At 44.0% G+C, this 23,503-nt stretch overlaps 1 protein-coding gene across 1 annotated transcript in view; it reads right to left on the reverse strand.

Annotated features, from left to right (window-relative positions):
- Window positions 1–4,849: 4,849 nt before the first annotated feature.
- The window catches only part of Gns (glucosamine (N-acetyl)-6-sulfatase), a 45,193-nt gene continuing 26,539 nt past the window's right edge, over window positions 4,850–23,503 (reverse strand). Inside the window, exons 10-14 of the mRNA XM_008829013.3 lie at window positions 19,917–20,018; window positions 12,322–12,429; window positions 11,547–11,657; window positions 10,064–10,224; window positions 4,850–7,341 (exon numbers count right to left, since the gene is read on the reverse strand). Of these exons, the coding sequence (XP_008827235.1) occupies window positions 7,263–7,341; window positions 10,064–10,224; window positions 11,547–11,657; window positions 12,322–12,429; window positions 19,917–20,018 (561 nt within the window). The 3' untranslated portion in view covers window positions 4,850–7,262. The remainder of the gene's footprint in view (window positions 7,342–10,063; window positions 10,225–11,546; window positions 11,658–12,321; window positions 12,430–19,916; window positions 20,019–23,503) is intronic.

Consider the following 23,503-nt stretch of genomic DNA (forward strand, 5'->3'; position numbering starts at 1 on the left):
TTTTTTTCTTTACTAACTTTGCGAGTTTGGGTAAATTAAGCTGGGAATGGAGGAACCTGTCCTATAAATATATTTCATGGTTAAAAAAAATTACATGGGGCCAGAGAGATGACTCAGCAGTTAAGAGCATGCACTGTTTGTTGGGAGGGCTAGAGTTCAATTCCCAGCACCATGTTGGGTGGTTTATAACTGCCTGCAAGGCCAGCTCTATGGGAATCTGATGCCTCCATGGGCACCTGCACAAATGTACACACACACCCCTACACACACACGCATACACATACAAATAATTAAAAATAATATATAAGTAAATCATTAGCGCTGTAAGCTAATAGGCTCTTGATCTCACAGGGAGGTAGGTGGTCATAAGACGAAGTTTTAGAATGATCCTAAGCTATCGTACAGTTAAGAACGTGATCTTGTGTCCTACAACCTTTGTCATGTGTTTGTGTGGTAAGCATATGTTTGCATGTGTGTGGGTATGTGTGCACATGTGCATATACACATGCTAAACATGCATGTGGAGGCCCAAGGCTGATGCTGCGAGTTTTCACCCATTGCTCTTCACCTTATTCATTGAAGCAGCGTCTCAATTGAACCCAGTTCGCTGACTTGGCTAGTCTAGCTAGCCAGCTTGTCCTGGGGATCCTCTCTGCTAGAATTACAGCTGGGCCACCACACTGACCCAGCACTGATGGGGCTACTAGGGATCCAAACCCTCATGCTCACACTTGAACTTTATCCACCAGGTAATCTCCCAGCTCTTTTGTCTGCTTTTTGAGATAGGGTGCAGATTGTAGCCAAGACTGACTTTGAACAGGCCTTCCCGAGCACTAGAATAATGGATGCGCGGTGCCACACCTGGCCCCACTTCTTCATCTTGCCTTACATAGTGATTCTAGGCTACGAGACAAGATCTCAACAGGATTTTCAAGCTTGGGTCCTGTGGTTCTCTGGTTGGTTCAGCTTTCAATGCATATATTTGGCCGACCTTTTAAATCTACAGGAGGAGGGGCTGGAGAGATGGCTCAATGGTTAAGAGCACTGACTGCTCTTGCAGAGGACTGGGGTTCAGTTCCCAGCACCCACATGGCGGCTAACAACTGTCTGTAACTCCAGTTCCAGGGGATCCAACACCTTTTTCTGTCCTCCATGGGCACCCCAAGTGCACACAGGTGCACTTATATCCATGCAGGTGTAACACTCATACACATAAAATAAAAATAAAAATAAAAAATAAATCGACGGGGAGAGAAAGGAGGTGAAACAAAGATGCACTCTAGGGAATTTGGCTTTATAGGATCTGAGTGGAAATGGGTGAGCTAAGTTAGCTTTTATCCAGTAAAGCCTGTATTTACCCTTCTTGTAAATCTATAAGCATTCTCCACCTGGCTGTTGGCTTGACAATGGGATAGAACTAAATTTCCTATATATTTTTTTAACATTTTGTTTTTTTAAAAATATTTTATTATTTTTATGTGTATGCATGTATTGCCTGTGTGTAGGTAAGTGCACCCATGTCGTGTAATGCCTGCAGAGGACAGAAGAGGCTGTTGGATCCTTAGAACTGGAGTTACAGACAGTTGTTAGCTGCCATATGGGTGCTGGGATTCAAACCCGGGTCTTCTGCAAACACCAGTGTCCTTAACTGATGAACCATCTCTCCAGCCATTTTATTATTATTTTAAAATATTTTATTTTTATTTTATTTTAGTCTTTTTGAGACAGAGTCTCTCTGTAGTCCCAGTTGACCTGAACTCACTATGTAGGCCAGGCTGGCCTTGAACTCACAGCAATCCACCTGCCTCTTCCTCCTAAAGGCGTGTGCCACCACGCCCGGCTATTTTATGTGTATGCATGTATTGCCTGCATGTAGGTAAGTGCACCCGTGTTGTGCAACGCCCACGGAGGACAGAAGAGGCTCTCGGATCCCCTGGAACTGGAGTTACGGACAGTTGTTAGCTGCCGCGTGAGTGCTGGGATTCTAACCCAGGTCTTCTGCAAGTGTTCTTAACTGCTGAGCCATCTCTCAGCCCCCATTTTATTATTTTAAATCTTATTTACATTTATGTGTGTGTATTGCCTGCATGTAGGTAAGTGCACCTGTATTGTGCAGTGCCTTCGGAGGTCAGAAGAGGGTGTCAGATTCCTCTGGAACTGGAGTTAAAGATGGTTGTTAGCCGCTATGTGGATGCCGGGAATCAAACCCAGGCCCTCTGCAAGAAAAGCCAGTACTCTTAATCACTGAATCATTTCTCTAGCCCTTTTTTATGTGTATGTTTTGCCTGAATGTATGTAAGTGAACCCATCTTGTGTAATGCCCATGGAGGTCAGAAGAGGGTGTCAGATTCCTCTGGAACTGGAATCATGGATGGTTGTTAGCTGCCATGTGGGTGTGGGAATCAAACCTGGGTCCTCTGCAAGAGCAGTGCTCTTAACCACTGAGCCATCTCTCCACCCCCAATTTCTATTTCTTTTTTAAAGATATTTTGTTTTTACATGTATTGCCTGCATGTGTGTAAGTGCACCCATGTCCTGCAATGCCCACAGAAGTCAGAAGAGAGTGTCAGATCCCCTGGAACTGGAGTTATGGACAGTTGTTAGCTGCCATGTGGGTGCTGGGAATTGAACCCAAGTCCTCTGCAAGAGAAGTTAGTGCTCTTAACCGCTAAGCCATCTCTCCAGCCCCAATTTCCTATTTCTTAAAGGAGGATTTTGAGTGTTTTCCCCTATTCATTTTTTACTAAGTGGTTAGTGATCACGGACTCTACCTTCATTTTTTTATCTGCTATTTAGGACTAGGTAGCCCTCAAAAGTAAGTTGGACCCAAGCATTTAAGCTGTTACCCTTTCCCTAATCATCAATTTAAGGCTTTGGTATCTTCTGTGTGGAAATCTAAAAGACCAGTGCTCAGGCTGACAAGATGGCTCAGCAAGTAAAGATGCTTGCTGCCAGGCCTAAGGATCTGAGTTCAATCCCCAGTACCCACATGGTGGAAGGAGAGAACCAACTTTCCCAAGTTGTCCTCTGACCTCCACATGTACACTGTAGCCCACAATGGTATGCACACAACACACACACACACAAATTAAGATATATTGAAATGGTAAATAAAAGGCCAGTGCTCATCTTCATGACTTACTCTACACACAGGCTTTGCCTTAAATAGAGTTAAAAAGCAACTCATCTGATCTCATCACAGTTGCTCTTGGTCTGCACTGGCTTTCCAGGCTCTTAGATGGAACAGGGGATGCAGCCAACTAGGTGACCCCTGCTATTAGCCAGCTGAGAAATCATCTATTAACATGTCAGAGAGTTGTTGGGAAAGAGTCTAATATGGGCCCAAGGATCGCTGTACATTCTTGTAGGTATCCCAGGACTGCATGGCCCTGAAGGCCATGTATGCAGCCACTTCTCAGGACTGTTTGCAGTGAGCAACTTAGAGGGATGAGGTAACGTCTTTCTCTGGGGCAAAGAGCAGGCTTGCTATAAAACAGCATGCTCCTCTCCTACAATAAAACTCACCATGTGTGCAGGTGTCAATGTGGGACTTTGCTGGACACCTCCTGGGACCTAGGGGGAGAGGCAAGAGTGTCCGCCAGGCTCCTGCTGCTTGCTAGACTGACAGTCTTCTGTCTGTAACTCAGGAGTTGCATAACTCATGAAATGGGAACAGGCTAACTAGTTAGCTTACGAGAATAAACTCAAATGCCAGACCCTTATAAGTGACCTGACAGTATGATATACCCAAATTTTAAGATTTTTAAATTGCATAAATTGGGGGTTTGTGCATGTGGATGCAGGGGCTTACAAAGGCCAGGAAAGGGTATCAGATCACCTGGAGGTGGAGTTTCAGATGGTTCTGAACTGCCTGACATGGGTTGGGTACTGGGAACCAAACTCTGGTCCTCTGAAAGAGCACTATGTGCTATTAGCTGCTGAGCCATCTCTCCAGCCCCCAAATTAGCTTTTTCAGACAGTAATCTGGCAACTTTCGAATGTCTAACTATCTAGCTGGTCTATGAGGCACCCTGCTATTTCTGGGGTTGGCAATTTGTGGCCTATGTTTTTATAAATTGGAACAGAGTCACACATAGTCATTTACATACTGTCAGGTATTACTTTTCTTAGAGACAGTTTCATGTATTCCAGGCCTCACACTTGCTATGTAGCTGAGGATGACCTTGAATTTCTGATCTCTTGCATCTACCTCGGGGTGTTGAGATTACAGGCGTGCATCACTACACCTATTTTCTGTGATAGTGGGGATGGAACCCAGGGCTTCGTGTTTGTGGGGCAGGCCTTCTACCTACCGAGCTGCATCCCCAGTTCTCAGGGGCTACTTTGATGTTACATCAGAGGCTATATGACCTGTAAGCCATATTAGGTGTTTATCCTTTTAAGAAAGTTTGAGACTCTTGCAAGAAGTCCTTTTTTATTACAGGAAATAGATCAAACACCTAGGCATCACAGCAAAGCACCTTCAAAGGTGAGTTAATCTATCCACTTAAAAGCTGGCCAAGGAAGCTATAAAGGAATGATTTCTCAGCAGGCTTTTCTACATGGTGTGTCACTTGGAGTTATCAGCAGGGACCATGTATATAAGAGCTTCCCAGGTGGAGACTAGAATCGGATGAGGAAATGGTCCCTTTTCACTACTATGTGGGTGATCAAAACATTAAACAGCAGGCTAAGGTATATCTCAGTGGGGCACTGCTTACCTATTAATATGCTAGCCCTGGTTTATACCCAGCACCACTAAACCATCAGAGAAACCCATGAAGCAGCCAGAATTTTGTACCTTGTGAAAATTGCTACTTGTGAACTAAAACAAAGGACACATTCCCACTAGAACAGAAATAAATTTTAATTCATTGAAAAGTGCAGCAGTGAACAGGGTCCGTTGAAGGGCACTTTCTAAGTGAATGACTGAGATGACACAGAGCCAGGGCAGAATAACATCTACAACAAGTAATGCTAACAAAAGAATTTACAAAATCCATTGACATGAAGTGGTAAGTTAAAGAACCCAAAATATACCTACCTAATCCCACTGGTGGATGATTTAAGATACCTTTTGCTTTCTCTGAAGGATCCTGGGCCACCTTCTCTTTCATTAAAAAAAGCGCTAGTCCTTAGATACTCCTAAATTTAAGACTATTTCTCACAGATTAAGGATAGCTATGAAGATTACACCTTACTGTTTTATACAGAAACTCTAGTGTTGCCAATTCAAAAGATGTTTGCAACAGCACCATTTGTGAGATTCAAAGATGCTAAAAATGTGTTCCCTATTTTGAAATTGTATTCGAGGAAGAGCTTTAAAACAGGAAATCTTTTAAGGCAAAATCCCTCATTCCAAGTTGGTTTTATGGTCCTCTATGCTGAAGGTCACCAAAAAAACATAGACCTAACCTCCTTCAAAGGTAAAGAATCAAAATCCAAATCAGCACAATTAAACAAAGAACAGGACCAGCCTCCTTCAATGGGTCCTGTGTACAGTCAAGAAACTGTTTCATAGTCTGTTAGGATGTAAACCAAGGTCTCCTCAAATATTAGGAAAGGTACCATAACTAAGAGGTACAGTCATGCCCTTACCACATTCCACCACCCAAACATGTCAGCTGAACATGAGGATGAGGTTGAGACACTAGTGGCAGTTGACCTGTGTCACTCTTCTGACATCACCTGCTTTCAGCAGTAGCATCATAAAACTGAATAGGTCCAAGACCTGATATGAGTTGGTTTCAATTTATTTGTGAACAACTCTGGTCAGCTTTCACTAATGTTGAAGTTGACTGACAATATTTAGAATCAATGTGGAGAATAAAGCCTCTAGCCATATTCAACTTTGTAATTTGCTTTTAATTTTTTTTTTTACACTTTTTCTTCTAAAGCACAGGTGCCCATTTCATTGCCTCTTCTCTGGATATCTATAATTGCTGGTGTCACAGGAGGTAAAGGAATAAACACAATGGCTATTAACCCAACATGGCTGTCTGGAATTCTGAAAGTGACTTATGACTATGTCTTACAAAGTGCTTAAAGCTGGACAGAAGTACTTGTAAAGCTAAAATCACTTATTGCCTGAGTTGAACAGGTTAAAACCATAGCTCTTCCTTCTCCCCTGCTGTCCCACCACCAATCAGTCTTTTTGTGGAAATGTTAGAAAGTAGAGTTGGTCTTCACGCTAAAGAACGTAAGAATGTGGACATTTTAGGCAGTTCTGACTTTGCTAGGGGAACACTAACTGGAGCCCTATTCAAGACTCTGAAAACTCAAAAACTTATGTGAAGGTAGGAAGACAGTGGGATACAGTGGCTGGCAGGTACTTCATACTAACTGTAAGACACTGTGATACCATAAAACAAATGAAGAGACTAGCAGCTAATGGCAGCCAGTCAGAACAACTTCGTTCATGGCACTGATACACAGGCTCCCTCAGGGACAGGCACTTCCTTCATTCTGGTGCAGCCCTTCAATGTGCCAACCCAAGAGCCCTCTCTACCTGAAACAGCCTTCCCCACCCCTTGGAGGCCATGCCCCCCGCTGCTAGTGTTGCCCAGTACTCCCTGTAGTTGGCAACCACTGGACAGCAGACGGCTGTTACCTTTTACCTTCAGGGCTGAGAATTTGCCTTCACCACAGCTTGCTGCTCTTTCGGTGCAGCGGCAGCCCAAGATTCTGCAGAAATCAAGCAGAGCTTGGGTGACATGTTCCAAATCTGCCACACTGTGATGGATATTCTAAACAATATTTCTTTACTTTTCTAAAAACAGTGGCTCTTGTTTTAATCAGATAATTCAGCTGTGATGGTTACTCATGGCATGTGATATTTTTGATGGTGAGGGGTTCAGTCTGAAATGCTGTACAGGGCTTTGGATTTTAGGTTTAGCTATGTACCAAAAGGTTTTCTTCTTCTTTCTGCCTGAAAGTATTGCCATTTACTTGAAAGGGTTTACAAATTCAGACTTGGACCACACTGTGGCCCCTTAGGATGAAGGGACACGGTGAGGACAAACACCTCAGGAGTGTTCATTGTCATCTGAGGGAAGAGACCAGGGTCAGCCATTCCTGACACAGGGGCAGATTCACAGTTGAACACGTATGAGAAGTCAGCTGACTGGGTTGCTTTTTAAACAGGACTTAAAGCCAGTCCAGGGCCCTTCCAGGCATGGTCTCAATCAGCTACAGACACCTACTACAATCACTTCATCAGAAAGAGGCGTGCAGAGATCCAACTGCAGAGGCTGGGCAAGTCACTACAGAGGATGCTTTGAGAATCTTCGTGTCCTGATGCTGCCGTGATTGCTGAACATGAGACGCAGGTCAAACCTATATCTGGGGGATGAAGAGAGAAGGCTCTTTCATGAATTCCAGCTAGCTACAGAGACCTCAATAGAGTACTCTCCAGTGGAAAGTTGGCAAGAGGGGATACAAGAGGAATCACCAGAAGGGAGCCCAGTAGGGAAGTGAGTAGAAAACATGGATTCAGTAGATGGGGGTATTTCCTACACAAGCCTGTCCCCTGTTAGGGACACCTGCATTGTAAGCTGAGAGAAAAACAAGGCTAGCTGTGAAGGTATGAGGGGGGCTTTTTTTTTTTTTTTTTTTTGAGGGAAAAGGGATGATTCCTAAGGAATAAAGCAGCCAGAGAGTCTGGCCCTCACTCAAAGCTCTACCAGCAGTTTTGAAGGCCTCATCCTCTTTTACAGATGATGGCAGGCAAGCACACACATGCACCTCAGATGTGTGCACTTGAATCTGGCTCATTATGAATGTGGACAATTCCATTATTTTTCTGGTTATCGATAAAATAGTGAGGCATTCATGTAAAGTATATGGCACCTCATAGTGAATGCTCAATGGGAACAGAGTTGAGACTTGGTGGAGGTAAAGAATACAGACTGGCCAGAAATGGACTTTAGGTGTGCTGGCCAGAAATACCCTGCACTTTACACTTGTGCTTGCTTGTGGGCTAAACTCTTAGCATTATTTTAGAGTGATGGTTTATAAAGAGTCTGATAATATGTTAGGGATTGTGGGCTACAGTCTCTGTCTCAGCCATTCTAGTTTATTAAGTGCAAAACAGCCATAGATAATGTGTAAATGAGTATGTGTGGCTGTGGACCAACAGGCTGGGCCTGCAGGATCCAGTCTGATGACCCCATTTTAGGGGATTCTATAAGGCCAAATATTTGGTAGGAAAGAATAACCAGGGCGGATAAATTCAAAACAAAGTCAGTTGATGTTTACATACCTCGGGCTAACAAGAGCACACAAAACCAGCATCTCCTTTATTATATAAGCTGCTGGAAGGCAAGACTGTTATAGGCTAAACAAAATGTACTTGGGAAATAAAACATAGACCTTGGGCAAATCAGATGTCTCATCCATTTCCTGATTTGAAATTTACCTGTTTGGGGCTGCCTGGAAAGCCTACAACTGAATCCAGATGCTCAGAAGAAACAAGATCGCTCTCACAGCTGCCCTGCTTTGACTGGCCACATGATGTAACAGGTCTGTGCTCCAGCATCAGAGTGGTCAGACATATACATAATCCCAGAGATTCAAGTCCCTTTAACTACCAATCAAGGGCTTAGTTAGATGTTGGCTTGAAATTCCCAGAGCCAGTTAGTTTATGGTTAAAGGCATCAGTTGCTATACACATTCAACTAGATTTCATTTGATACAACATTGTAAGCTAAGTAGCTGCTAGAAACTCCAAAATCAGCATGTATGAGCTGAAGGCTATGCTTTTGAGATCAATTTATTTCACAGAAGGAAGGTCAAAGGTAGGCAGTCAAAATGCTTGACTAATCTCATTATGCTAATACAAGAAAGTTATTTGGCTTAAGGTATATAAAATTATAAACATTGCCTTTTTATACTGCTATTGAGCTATATAAAATTTGTTTTTTTTCAGGGCTGGAGAGATGGCTCAGAGGTTAAGAACACTGGCCATTCTTGCAGAAGACCTGGGTTCGAATCCCAGCACCCACATGGCAGCTAACAACTGTCCAAACTCCAGTTCCAAGGGATCTGACAACCTCTTCTGTCCTCTGCAGGCATTGCACGACTCGGGTGCACTTACCTATATGCAGGCAATACACGCATACACATAAAATAAAAATTAAAAAAAATTTAAAATTTGTTGTTTTTGCAGCACAAACTATAGGTGAGTGCTCTACCAGAGCTACATCAGTACTGCTGTCTGGTTTTAACCTATTGGAGTCTGTGTTTCTCATTGTGTGTGTATTACTTAATAATCTACAATCCATTTTCTCTATTCATTCACATACATTCATCTCTAATTTGGAATGCAGATCAAATTTAATGTGAAGACAGTTGAATAGGTTATATCTTACTGTCAGCTTAGAACAGTACCTCCCCTTTCTCCCCTATCTCTGTTAAGAACTAAAATAGTCCTTTTTCAGTGATGGACTGATTTGATCTTCATCATCTTCAAGCATAAGGTCATGTCATAACTTCTTGCCAAAGTAGTTTGAATGCATGGGCACTGACAGCCAGTGTCCTATGGACTGTAGAAGGGGGTAGTACTGTAGTACTGTAGAAGGGGGTCCCAGAGAGGGAGGCATACATCTGACTTGGCAGGTAAGAAACATATTTTACACCCCCACATACTTCAGTGGGTTTACATTTTAGCATTGAGTTTATACCTTTTTTCGTGGCTGTTTAAATCCATAAAACTTGGAGGCAAGCACTCAAGTTTCTATACTATGGGTTTCTCTTGAAGGGGTATGTCCTTAGAAGCTCTAAGAGTAGGAGAGTATTGGGTCAGAGCTGACCAGTGTAACCAAGTACAGCCCAGAGACAGGGAAGCAGGTCTGAGTCTGCAGCTACCATACCACTGGCAAAAGTGGACCAGAGTTCTAAGCAGCTCATTTTCCCAGCACAACAGGCTGACACAGCAAGAACACAGCATTCCCCTGCCAAAGCAGAATAAACACAGCTCAAAGCAGAAAGGAGCCATTAAGTGCCCTTTGTCTTCCAGAACGGCCTGACCGCTGGACACAACTTGGCAAAGTAACTGAAGACTTACCCGGGGTCAAAAACCCCTGGAGTCCGACAGGATGGCCCAGAACAGGACTGCAACATCATCAACCGATAGTTCATTTTTCCTAAAAGCTCTGGGTCTATACTTTTAGCAATGTTGGTGATTTGGTCTGGGTCTGCAGTCATGTTATAGACTTCTACAAACACCTAGAGGAAAAAAAATGGAGGGAAGAAAGAAAAATAGCAGGGGTTACCTTGAAGAAATTCTCCTAATGCAAATAATTTCTAAATGGACAAAGTGGGTGAAAAACCAAGGCCCACCCACTGTGTGGTCTAAAGAGCCAGCTACAGAGTATCTGTGCTGGGGTTTGCCTGCTTTGGATCTACAGTCTCAGGCTGGAAAAAGGCTGTTTGCCTACCATGTCTTCAGGAGGGAAACTTATGACCCTCTATAATTAAAGCAGAGTATAAGGCAGGAAAGCCCTCAATGGCAAGGTCTGGACCAAGAAGGTAAAGCAGCTACTCAAGTAAGAGGAACACTGCAAAGCTGTGTGTGCCTCAGAGCTGTGAGATTCGAGTGAGGATAGATGTGAGAGGTACTCTAATTTCTGTTACACAAACATTTTCCTATTTTAAAAAGTGGTTTGGGATGTTTCGCACCAACTGGGGAAGACTACAGTATTGTTATTTCTTACATTAGAGGGGAAAGTACTGATACTAGACATGTCTAATTATCAGTACAATGTTCCCAAAACAGGACTCAAATGACAGGCCAGGACAGTTGCAGGCAGATGATGCGTCTAATGGCTTAAATAGCTGCCCTCAGACTGTCAGTTATCAAACAGATAAGCATAGGGGAAGGAACAGCTCAGCTTGAGGGAAGCTCTCGTTTTCCCAATGTGCTTCTGAGCTGCAAATGGAAAAGTAAGTCAATTTCTAAGGAGCACAAGCATCTGCTCCATTCAGTAAGCTGAGGGCGGCCCGATGGCAAGGTGAGCACATACTGATCAACAGTGTGAGGTCGCAAGGGACTGGCGTCCACAGGATCCTTCAGTGACTCACACTCATTGCAGCCCAAACCCTACCTTCTTCCAAAAACTGGCCCTTTGCCACCCCCCCCCACTCTAATTCACCAAGCAGCACTGGATTGTGCTATGTGGGCACAGAGTATTTCTGAGTAAGTTACATGCTGGTCAGCTGGTGGGGAAATGCCCCAGTTCCTCTCACCTCTGTAAAGGCTGAAATGCCTCATTTTTATCCCAGTTACCAGAGACACCCACAGTCAAACATTTGTCATTCTGAAAAAGTATGTGTCTAGGTGGGGTGGTGAGTAGAGAAAACTCCATTTAGAACATCAAAGCCTGGCTTTATAAAACTCCATCTTCCAAAATATAAACCTTGGGGGATATGCAGAAAAGACACTTCTCTTCCCTGGGTACCACTCTGGGCTCCTGTGCCACCAAGCCCACCCCACACTGGCAATAGACAGGGAGCAGAGGGGAAGAGGTACAGGCATAAGTCCACCTTACCTCCTGGTCATCAAACTCACAGTACTGTAAATTCCACAGTGATGACAATGTCCTCACACAAGCATAGGTGTTGTTATAAGCATCTTCACACACACAGTCTGGGAAACATTGCTGAAGGAATATTTTAAAAGTTAGATGAAGATTGCTCTTCCATGGTAACAAAAACTCAGTTGCCTACAGAGGTAGACAAGTTGGCTGAAGCCAGACATGGGATATGACAGAAATAAGGAAAAAAAAATCATTATCAAGTGAGTCACTTCAAAGGACTATCTAGAACTATCATTCTGTGAGAGGAAACCCCCAAGGGGAGCTTTGTGGCATGGCCTGTAGGTGGCCTCTTCACCACATAAGACCAAATTCCAACGTCATGTCTTCCACAGGCTCTGCTGGTCCACACAGGTTGGCCCTTTACTTGTAACCCCAAGTGGAAACCTATTTCCTATTCTCCAAAGCCAGGACATTGTGGTTGTTACCACCTTCATGACCTGTCTGGCTGCCACCAGGACAAGGCACCTGTGATGGCAGTCATAGGGGCAAACCCCATCTCTCCACTGTTCCACTCATAGTATCCTTAGTTTTAAAAAAAAAAAAACAAAACCCCGTAGGAAAGGTGAGAAGACAAGGAGAACTGACTGGTAAAATAAGAGTGTGGGCACATTCTACTGATGGGTGGATGATCGAGCGGCAGTACCCAGGGTTCTCAACACTGAGGTGTCTGTACAGCCCCTGCTGCGCTGTGAGAAAGCCACCTAAGGCAAGACGAGCTGCTGCTCACCGACACTCCAGGGCTCAGCGAAGGGCAGGTTGGGTCTGTGACATTGCGGCCTTCTCCCTGGTACTCCACCAGGACATCTGATCGCCATGTGAAGTTACTTGCCCCTTTCTAGAAAAAAAAACAAAGGGTTTCTGTGAGATATACAGATTAATATGCCAAAGATCAGTTTTTACTCTACTACCTAAGTGCTTGCTCACTCAGTATAAAAAGGCAATGACCAGAATGCATGCGCATGAAAGCTACTGATGATGTTTAGTGTCTATAGTCTTTAAAGTGATGGCCAAATGCTTTGACCATTTTAGAGTTCTGTGAAGCAAGCCAAAAATGGAAACCAAGCTGCTCAAAGTCAAGGTTAGAGTGAAAAAAGCCATTCGTACACTAGGTGAGAATCATTCTGGCCTATGTTAAAGAATGTCTAATCTGATATGTACAAGGATGAGAGAAAAACATAAGTGGTGCTGGCGTGCTGAGGAATGTCACAGACTGAGCAGCTGGAGATGAACATACACTCCAGCCATGGCCTTTGCTCTTTATTGTGGACGAAAAGAGGCAGCAGCACTTGAAATGCAAAAACTTAAGACAGGTGTACAATGGGAGAAACTCGGAGGAAGGTAGAACAAGGCCAAGTTTGGATAAAAATCGATGAATACAGGATGAAAGCAGAGCACACGGCAGCGTGGGTTCACGAAAGCCGGCGTCAGAGGAAGCAGCACCAGGTTGGGGTGGACAGAGAGGCCCAAACACTGAGAGGCCCTGAGCACAGGCCGGCAGAGTGCAGTGGACACGCCTGGAGCACCAGCTTCTTGGGAGGCTGAGCACAGGGAACAACTGAGCCCAGTTTGAGGCCAACCTGGGCAACACAGTGAGCCCCAATCTCTGGGTGATGGGAATAACTAGAGGTTTCTGAGCCAGGTTAGGGCATACAAGCCCGTGCTTCAGAAGTCAGCCCAGGAGCAGAATCTAGAGATGGAACCATAAACCACAAATGGCTGCATCAGGCCATGTTAGAAGGCACTATTAATGTGGTCTAACCCCTTCCTCCTTAGTGGCTGGGTGGCAGCTTGTTCAAAATGTACTATCCCAAGCCCTACTCTAGCTCTCACTGGTGCTGGGGGCTGAACCCAGGGTTTCACACATGCTAGGCAAGTGCTCTACCACTGGGCTACACAGTTAACTCCTTACACTAGTCCTGATGAGCCAAAATCTTTATTTTAATAAGCTCCCTCCCAGGCGACATCTACATATAAGCAACAGCAGCATTGCCACAGAGCCTGGGTCTCAAAGTGTGGTTCTGGGACAAACAGTGTCACCATTGACTGGGAACTTGTGACAAACACAAGTCCTTAGCTCCTAATGTAGGTGGAGAGCAAGCAAGCCCACAGGTATCTCTGGTGAATGTCAGTTTGAGAACCACTTCAATACAGAACACTGAAGCTGGGGGAACAGAGTCAGGGATGGGTGCTAGCTGTGCAACGCCTTGAATGCCAACAAAGGGGAGGCAGGGAGTATTTAACTCACTGTTTGTTACACAAGAAAACCCGAACACTACTGAGCAGTTCCAGGTCTCACATTCTGAGTCACTGGAGACTTCAGAAGTGCCACCTCAGCTCATGCTGCCAATCCTGACTCCTAGAAGCTACAAGTCAGGGAGAGTTCATCTGTCATGCATCGTGAACTGCACAGTCCCATACACAGAGTGTCAAGTGTCCAGAGGCAGAAAACAGTATCTGTAAAGTCTAGAAAAATGGTGCTAAAACATATTAAAAATCAGTAGGGCATGGTGGTGCACGCCTTTAATTCCAGCACTTGAGAGACAGAGGCAGACGTAGCTCTGTGAGATTGAGGCCAGCCTGATCTACATAGGGAGTTTCAGGCTAGCTGGGGGTACAGGGAGACCCTGTCTCAACAATAAAAATAAATAAAAAATCAGCAGGGGAGCTTGAAAGCCCACCTGGATCAGGTTATAGCTCACACCAATTACATCAGAATCTCTGGGGTGAAGGGGGATCCAGCATTAGTATTTTGTCTCCCAGGTGATTCTAACGGGGAACCAAGTTTGAGACTCATGTTGTGAAGAGCCTGTAAGGTTTTCCTAGGACCCTAGTAGAGGCAGCAATTGTGCAGCTGGAGAGTTGTGCCCTGAGCTGCCCAGGATAGGAAAGTCAGGATGGCTCAAGGTGACTGAGAAATCAAAGATGCCTGCTTATGCCTTCTTTGTGCAGGCACACAGGAAAGAATGTAAGAAAAGCCCCAGAAGTCCCTGCCATTTACAGAATTTTCTAAGAAATGCTCAAAGACTAGAGGATCACATCTGGCAAAGAGCTATTTAACTCTGATGAAATGGTGAAGGCAGATGAAGGACACTTTGGAGGATGGTGCACCGGCTGAGGGAGGTAAGCGAGGACTCCATGCCCCTGAAAGACTACCACCTAGAGTTTTCCCATTCCCCTCAGACTTCTGCCCCAAAGTAATTCCACCATCCCCAGACCTCTGCTGAGATGTGGTGGGAAAGCTGGGTGAGATGTGGACTAACAAGTGACAGCAAGAAGAGCTGTCGCCACTGAGGTGGTAAAGCTGGAGAAGGATGGAAGGAAAGTCTGATGGTACGAACAGTGCCACTAAAGCTGCCCAGAGAAAAGCAGAAGAGGAAGACAAGGGGGGAGGGGCAGAAAAGCTTTATCTGCTTCCTGGTGAGTATCACAGAATAGGGGAGCACCCTGCTTTTTCACATCATTTCATTTTGGAGTCATGTCTATTGACCTCATTGTCTTTAATTATAAAACTTGATCATGACTAAACCTCAGTCTCTCTGAGAGTCAGTGCTGAAATGGCCATGGGTGTCTGAGTACCTGAAAACTATGGATGTTGTACAGCTAGACATTTTAAAAATGAAGAGCTTTCATGGTCTCTGTTCTGAGCTGTTAATATGACAAAGCATCTGAAGAGGTTTCTGCCATTTGATTTTTAGCTTGTAAAGCTGTATCGATTCTGTAGTTATTAGCTAGAAATTTGAGTTCTCAATTTTGCTTATCTACAGTTTGTAAAGAGAACAACTGCGTACTCCTGATGTTCCTTGCCTGGCATGGAGGCTGTGGCTGGGGGTGCGCCCTGTGAGGCAGGACTTGGGGCATGCCCTGAGACAAGACCTGTGGACACTGTGGGCATCCATTTAGCCGCAGGCTGTCTTACTTTTGTGTATAATAACAAAGCAGTCTGCTGACATCTTTTATTAATTAGTAATTATTTTATTATTATATATATTTTTTGTCTTTTTGAGACAGGGTCTCCCTGAAGTCTCAGCTGGGCTGGAACTCACTATGTAGATGAGGCTGGCCTTGAACTCAGAGATCCGCCTGCCTCTGCCTCCCAAGTGCTGGGATTAAAGGTGTGCACCACCACACTGGTTATGTTAATTAGCAATTTTTATTTTTGCATGTGTATGTGTGTAGTGTGCACATGTACACAAGTACATGTGGAGGCCTGAGGTTGATGTCGGGAATCTTCCTTGATTGCTCTCCACATTATTCATTAAGACAGGGTCTCTCAGGTGAAGTCAGAGTACACCTATATAACTAGCCTAGCTAACTAGCTTGCTCTGGGGATCCTACCTCTGCCTTCTGAACTCTGGAATTATAGGCAAGCTGTCATGCCCACCGAGCACTTATGTGGGTGAAATTAAAACAAACAACAACAACAAAATGGACCAGAGATATAGCTCAGTGGTCAAGAGCACTTTCTGCTTCCCAAGGACTTGAGTTCAGTTCCTGGCACCCAGGCTGGGCTGCTGACAACCACCTCTAACTTCAGCTCCAGGGGATCTGATGCCGTTTTCTGCCCTCCACAGGCACCAAACACATGTGACATACATACACATACACACACTCATATACATAAAATCTTTAAAACAAATAAATCTAAAAATCTGACCTTTTCTGAAAAAGGTCATATATGTTTATTCAGGATCTGTGACTACAAGATCTGTAACATCTGCTCAGCACAACAGTCCCAGGCTACATGAATGAGTGAGACTGTGTTCCAATTTAACCTCACCCTCAAAGCCAGGGTTGGGGTAGATTTGCTCCTGAGGTTGTGGTGTGCCAGCTTTGGGTCTGGCACAGCCCATGGGATGAGGGATGAGGCTAATGCAATGGAGGAACTGAACTCTTTACTGATCATTTAAAAAGCTGTATGTGACTATCCAGCTGGCCTAACATTAAGTTGTTCATAACAGTAACCTCAAAAACAGTACAACAAAAGGAACTGTTAGGTAGCACTTTCAGAACTGTGCAGAGAAATGACCTGTACACAGTCCCATGACTTTTACCTTAGAATTGTCTTTTTTTCTCATTAGATTCTATGCCACACAGTATAAGACTTGTATGAAAGATATCAATTTCTCCCAAACTGATCTATAGATTTAATGCAATTCCAGCCAAAAGTCCAGCATTTTGCAGGTAATCTAAAAAGCTGATTCTGAAGTTTACATGGAAGACAGGTACTTAGGGTCACCATTAGAATAAGGAGAGAAGGATGTCCACAGGGTTAAAGATTCAGTTATACGGCTACAGAAGACAAAATAATACTGAACAAGGAAAGACCTGTAGAGCAGAAGAGACACCTGATTATCTACAGAGAAAAAAATGAAACTGGATCCTTGGCTGAAACAGTAAAGAAAATCATTCCTAGATATACAAAGGAGCAGAACACAAGAGGCAGAACCATAAAACCTACAGAAGAAAACAAAGAGCAGAGCACTTCGACTTCAGCATCTCCGAGTACTTTCAGATATAAGGCAGAAAGGCGGCTGGGGAGATGGCTCAGAGGATAAAGCACTTTCACTACAAGCCTGACAATCTGACTTCAGATCCTTAGAACCCATGTAAAAGTGGGACAAGCAGCATTAGCTCCTATAAACCCAGCATCCCCTACAGAAAGGTAAGAGGTGGAAACAGAAGGGAACCTCTAGAGGCTCAAGCACCAGCTATGCCGGGGCACATAGCTGCACACAGGCCATCTCAAACAAGTCCGAAGCTGAGGACTGACACCTGAAGGCTGTCTTCTGACTTCTGCATGCGTGTCTGTACCCCACACCAAATTAAAAAAAAAAAACAAGAACACTGGTCATTGAAAGGAATGACCAACTCCTGTTTCTTCACATCCTGACATGGGGATGATGAGCTATGGAACGGTATGATGGACAAAAATACAGAAGCACTTCACAGGGAAGAAAGACGACAGGCAAACGTGACCAATAATGCAACTGAAAAACGGGCACAGGCTCTGAAAAGATGTTTCTTCAAAGATGCCATAGATTGGCCAGTAAACACACAGCAAGGTATCCAGCATCAATAGTCACTGTGGAAATGCGAATGAAGACCTCGTGAGAACTTCACACTACACCACTGACAAAGTAAACAAAAAATCAAGTGTTGGTAAGGATATGGAAAATTTGAACCACTGGACACTACTGGTGGAAATATATACAATGACGGTTCTTAAAGTTACTATATGACCCAGAAATTTCTACTTTGAGTATGAAGAGAACTGAAAACATGTATCCACAAAAACATGTGTACAAATGTTTACAGCAGCATTATTCAAAATAGCCTCAAAGTAAAAATAACCTACACATCTACATGATGAATAGATAAACAGAAGTCTGTGCCTGGGAGTGGGGAGGAAGTAGAACAGTATTCAGCAGTATAATAGGAATGAAGCACAGCTACATGGTACAGTGCAGATGATCCTTGGAAATATTTATGAGGTGCCCAGGGCAGACAACTGCACAGGGATAAAGGGAACTAGAGGTTGCCCGGGGGCAGGGGAGGGAGCACTGGAAGAGTGGCTAAGAATGTGTTTGGAAGTTTCTTTTGGGGATGATGAAAATGTTCTGGAATTAGATTTGATGTTAGACAACTCTGAATATATAAAAAAATGACTGACCTATACCTATACACTTTAGTGAATTGTATAAGGATGAATTAAGCTGATAAAAAATGACTCACTTTGTTAACATATAAATGCACACTTAAGGCCAAATCCTGTTTTCCACTCACTAGACTGGAGCATACCAAGTTGACTCACAGCAGAGGGGAGTCACATAAAGCTGATGGAGCGTAGATTGACATGACTATCCTAAAAATCAGTGGGTAATATTTGCAGAGACGAGCTTGTTGCAGTTCCTAAAATCCTGATGTGTATGTGGCTCACTGGGGACATGGCCAAGAATGCTGAGGCAGCAGGACTCACCACGACACTCACTGACTGAAAAGAGAGACAACTAAGTCAGGATGCACTTAAGTGGTGGAATTTTAGGTAGCTGTGAACAACATGGATCCGCCTTGGAAACAACAAATGCTAGATTTTAAAAAGCTCCAGATAGGTCCAGCACATTATCATTTTTTAAAGCTCAAAACAAGACCAAAACTAGGTGTCTTTGGGATAACCTACATAACCACCAAAAAATGAGGGTGGTGGTGGTGGTGATGGGGGCCAAGAGAATGCAAGGATGAAGCTTAGCCAGGTGATTGACCCTCAGGGACAGGGAAGGGATGGGGAGGAGCAGCAATCCAGATAATGCTGCTCCCTTTCTTGCTCTTCTTCCCCTTCTCCCTTCCTCCTCCTGTCTGTGTCTTTCCCCCCCTCCGCCCCACTCCCCGCTTCTTTCACCCTTCCATCTCCTGCCTCCCTTCCCTCCTCTGTGAAGGCTAGGCAAGCACTCCACCACACACTACATCCCTAGCCCAATACTGATGAAATCTTTGCAGACACACGCAGATCTGAGTCACTTAGCACTGGCTTTCCATTTTGTAGTTGAGCAGAGCACAGCTGAACCAAACCCCCAATGGGCACTTAGGTTTTCAGTTTCCCTGTCAGTGCTGCAGTTGTGCTATTTATACACAGCTCTGGGTGGTCCAGGCACAGCAGGCACTTGGGTTCTTCTGGCTGGAAAGGATGCTTCCTTAGAATTGCTCAGGTCCAATCACTAGTGTGGCTGTTCTGAACTGACATGTGTTAGAAGATTAGCCTGGCAGTTACCTACCTGCACCTCAGGGAATAGTGCAGGAGCAGTTTCCAACTCCTCACACTTTTACAGCACAGAGTTCTGATCGTTCTTCACTGTTCTTCAGGTGATGACACCTCCTTTGGTTAAGCATTTCTTTGATCAGCACTGAAGTAATCTTTCTGCAAAAACCTGGGCCATTTCTACTTCTGTGAGCTGATTATTCATTTTCTCTGGCTTATTTTCTTCTGGTATACTGACCTCTGCTTTCTAACTACTCAAAAGGTCCTTCAACTGCCCTTTTGCACATAAGTTGCAAATATTTTCTCAACCTGCTACCGTCTTGTTTGTTCGTGGTGGCTTTTCTGGGAGGAAAGGGGAAAAGAGGACACAGGAGGCTAAAGCTGACATGTGGTATAAGAGGTCTTTTCCTTAGAAAACGCCTTCTTTCCCACCACAAGGTCAGAGAAAAATTCTATTCTCTGCCTTCCAGATGTAAACACCTTTTCTTTTTTTTTTTTGAGGTGGGGGGTCGTTTACATACCTGGAATTTGCTTCAGAGTTCAGGATTGGCCACGGGACTTATACTCACCAGAATGGGCAGTAAGGACATGCCATCCATCTGTGTCTTATTCAGGTCATAGCCAGCAATGTCCAAAATAGTAGGACCCAAGTCAATGTTGGAGACGAGCATCTGCGGAAGGGAAAAGCACGTTTAGAGCACACTGGTCTTCACTTCCTTTTCGCATGCCAGCCCTTGTCCCCACCCACCTGAGACAAAGTGCACTCGTTCTTACATCATAGTTTCATGACTCATACAGTTCAAAGGCCAGAGGGGCTCATAAGGCTTAAACATAAGCTGTGGGATGTCACACATTTATTCTGCTCATACTGTTATCAATCAGACCAACTCGAAAACTTCTGTAGTTTCCTTATTATGCATCGCAAGAACACTGGTGGGCTCATGTTTTCAAAGTTAATGTTCAGATAAGCTAAGTAAGTTTGACTTCACATGGATCCCTAACATTTTTAAATTAATTTAAAGTTTTTGTTGAGACAGGATTTCACTATAGCCCTGGCTGATCTCAAACTCACAGAGATCTGCCTGCCTCTGCTTCCTGAATGCTGGGACTACAGGTGTGTGCCACCATACCTAGCCTCGTAGCATATTTTTAAAGTCTCAGAGTTAGAATGTTTGCTACCAATGATGATAATCAGTCCATTTAAAAGTTGTCAAAGTGACACTGCTGCCAAAATGGCAACTTTTTATTTAAACATTCAAAAAATTTTTATTTTGTGTATGTGCAGTGTACCTATGTATACATGTGTGTGGACACAGGATGCCTCAGGACCCATCAATGCCTCAATACCCATTGTATGTATGTATATATTTATTTGTGTGTGTGTGTCTGCATGTGTGTCAGTCAGTGGGTGTATGCCACATATGTGCAAGTATCCTCAGTGACCAGAAGTGGGCATTGGATCTCCTAGAGCTGGAGTTACAGAAGGCTGGGGTTACAGGTGATTGTAAGTCGCCTCACATGGGTCCTGAGAACCAAACTATGGTCCTCTGGAAGAGGAACAAGTGCTCTTAACCACTGTGCCATCTCTCTAGCCTATTTATTTTAATTTTATTTATTTTATGTGTATGAGTGTATTGCCTACATGTATGTAAGTGCACCTGTGTCATGCAATGCATACACAAGTCAGATGAGGGTGTCAGATTCCCCTGGAACTGAAGTTACAGATGGTTTGTTAGCCATCATGTGGGTGCTAGGAATCAGACCCGGGTCATTTGCAAGAACAGCCAGTGCTCTTAACTGCTAAACCATTTCTCCAGCCTCTATAGCCTTGTTTTTAAGACAGAATGTCTCACTGGCTTGGGGCTCACTGATTTGGCTAGGTTGGTCAGCCAGGAAGCCCCAGGGGTCCTCCTGTCTCGGATTACAATAATTACAGTAATCCCTAGTGCTGGGATTACAAGCGTGCACCACTGTGCTAGATTTTTCACCTGGTTTCTGGGGATTAAACTCAAGTCCTCATGCTTATGTGGCAATCATTTTACTGACTGAGCTGTCTCCTGAGATCTTGCCCTCTTTAAATCACCCAATAAGCACAGTCAAATCAAAATAGGTGAAATATATTGAACATTATCTAACCTAATAAATAAAAATATTACTATTTCAATTGATAGGAAATATAAGAAAATGAGTAAGATTTTACATTTGTTTTTGGACCAACTCTTTGAAGCCAAGTGTCTTATATTAACATCCTTTGAACCTGGGCTATCCACATCTCCAATGTTCACCATCCTCCATGGCTGCTACTGCATCAAAGGCCTAAAGAGCCCTAAGTGGAGGCCTAGAAGCCACTAGCTCCTAGACTAGAAAAGCCTTAGAATGGAAAGGTGATCCCCTAGGGAAGCAAAGGCAGCATGGAAAAGTAGGAATGAAAGTTTATTGGACACCCCACATGTGCCAGACACTTTCCCCTTTACTTATTTCTTACCGTAATTCTAGGACACAAAACTTCCTTCATTTTACAGATGAAAAGATAAAATATAAGGAGAAAGTGGAACAAAGTTAACAACTTATAACTGGAAAACTAGCTTTTGCTGAAAAGGAATAGGAGTCTCAGGCTGAGGACATGGCTCAGTCACTAAAGTGCTCGCCTTGCAAGTATGAGGACCTGAGCTTGATCCCCAGAATCCACATTAAAAAAAAAAAAAAGGTCAGGGATGGTGGCACATGCCTTTAATCCTAGCACCTAGGAGTTAGAGACAGGTAAATATTTGTGAGATTAAGTCCACATAGTGAGTTCCAGGTGAGCTGGAGCTACAGGAAGACCCTGTCTCAAAAAGACCAAAAAAATAAAAATTAAAAAAAAATGTGGTGTTCACTTGTAATTCCAGTACTGGGGAGCTAGGGAGCTGGGGAGGCAGAGATAGGAGGATCCCTACAGGGTGAGCTCTAGGTCACTGAGAGTCCTGGTCTCAAAACAAGGTGAACAGCTCCTGAAGAACGACACTTGAAGTTGTCCTCTGGCCTCCATACATGTGCACATATGTGCACACAACTGCACACACACACACAAAATAAATAAAACTTTGAAACTATGGAGAAATCTTAACTTAGGAAGCCAAACAGGGAGGGTAAAAACAAAAACAAACACAAAAACAAAACAAAACCAAGGACTGGAGAGATGGCTCAGCAGTTAAAAGCACTTGCTGCTCTTCCAAAGGACCTGGGTTCAGTTCCCAGCACCTTCATCAGGCAGTTCAGAACTGCCTGTAACTCCAGTTCCAAGGGATCCAAGCACCCTCTGGCCTCCGTGGGTACCTGCACACATGTGGCATTCACTCAGAGAGACACATAAATTAAAAAAATTTTTTTTAAACTTAAAAAAAAAATCAATTAACAATTAACCCTGTCACTTTTCATTTAAAACCAAAGTACAGTGCCCATATGAAAAACAAGAACATCTGGAGACTTGTTCATCAGAGTCAGGTTTCCTGATGGTTACCATGGCTCTCTGAGGACCAGTGATGCACAACCTGGCCCTGAATCAATTCATGTGTCTCTGCAGCTGTCACAGATTACCGTTCTATGGAGACAACTCAGGGAAAAGTAGTCTGTATGTCATTGAAAAAAACTCACCAGAGCTGTCTCCAGGGATTACAACACCCATGGATATAGATCATTTTCCTCCCTGACAAGTCCCCCAGGCCAGCTGAGCAGCTTGTCTCACAATCACCATACGGAGCGGATCACCCCAGGAGGACAAATGCAGGACATGCGCCCCAGAGCACAGGACATAATCGAATGGACCCCATTCTACAGGCACCAATGTGGCCAAGGAAGGGTGCAAGATAAAACACAAACTCTAAAATAAAAAGCAAAATAGAAAATGGTGATGACCAAGCTGGCTTACTAAAACTCACTTTAAGAAGCAGAGCTGCAAAATAATTTTTTTAAGTGGGGCAGGGGCACTGGAGACATGGCTCAGAGGTTAAGAGCACTGGCTGTTCTTGTAGAGGGCCTGGGTTTGGTTTCTAGCACCTGTATCACAACTAACAACTGTCTGTAACTCTGGTTTTGGTTTCAGGGGATCTGATGCCCTCTCCTGGCCTCCACAGGCACTGTATGACATGGGTACACTTACATACATGCAGGCAAAACA

The sequence above is a fragment of the Nannospalax galili genome, unplaced genomic scaffold, assembly GCF_000622305.1.
Source record: "Nannospalax galili isolate Female #2095 unplaced genomic scaffold, S.galili_v1.0 scaffold110, whole genome shotgun sequence".
Lineage (NCBI taxonomy): Eukaryota > Metazoa > Chordata > Mammalia > Rodentia > Spalacidae > Nannospalax > Nannospalax galili.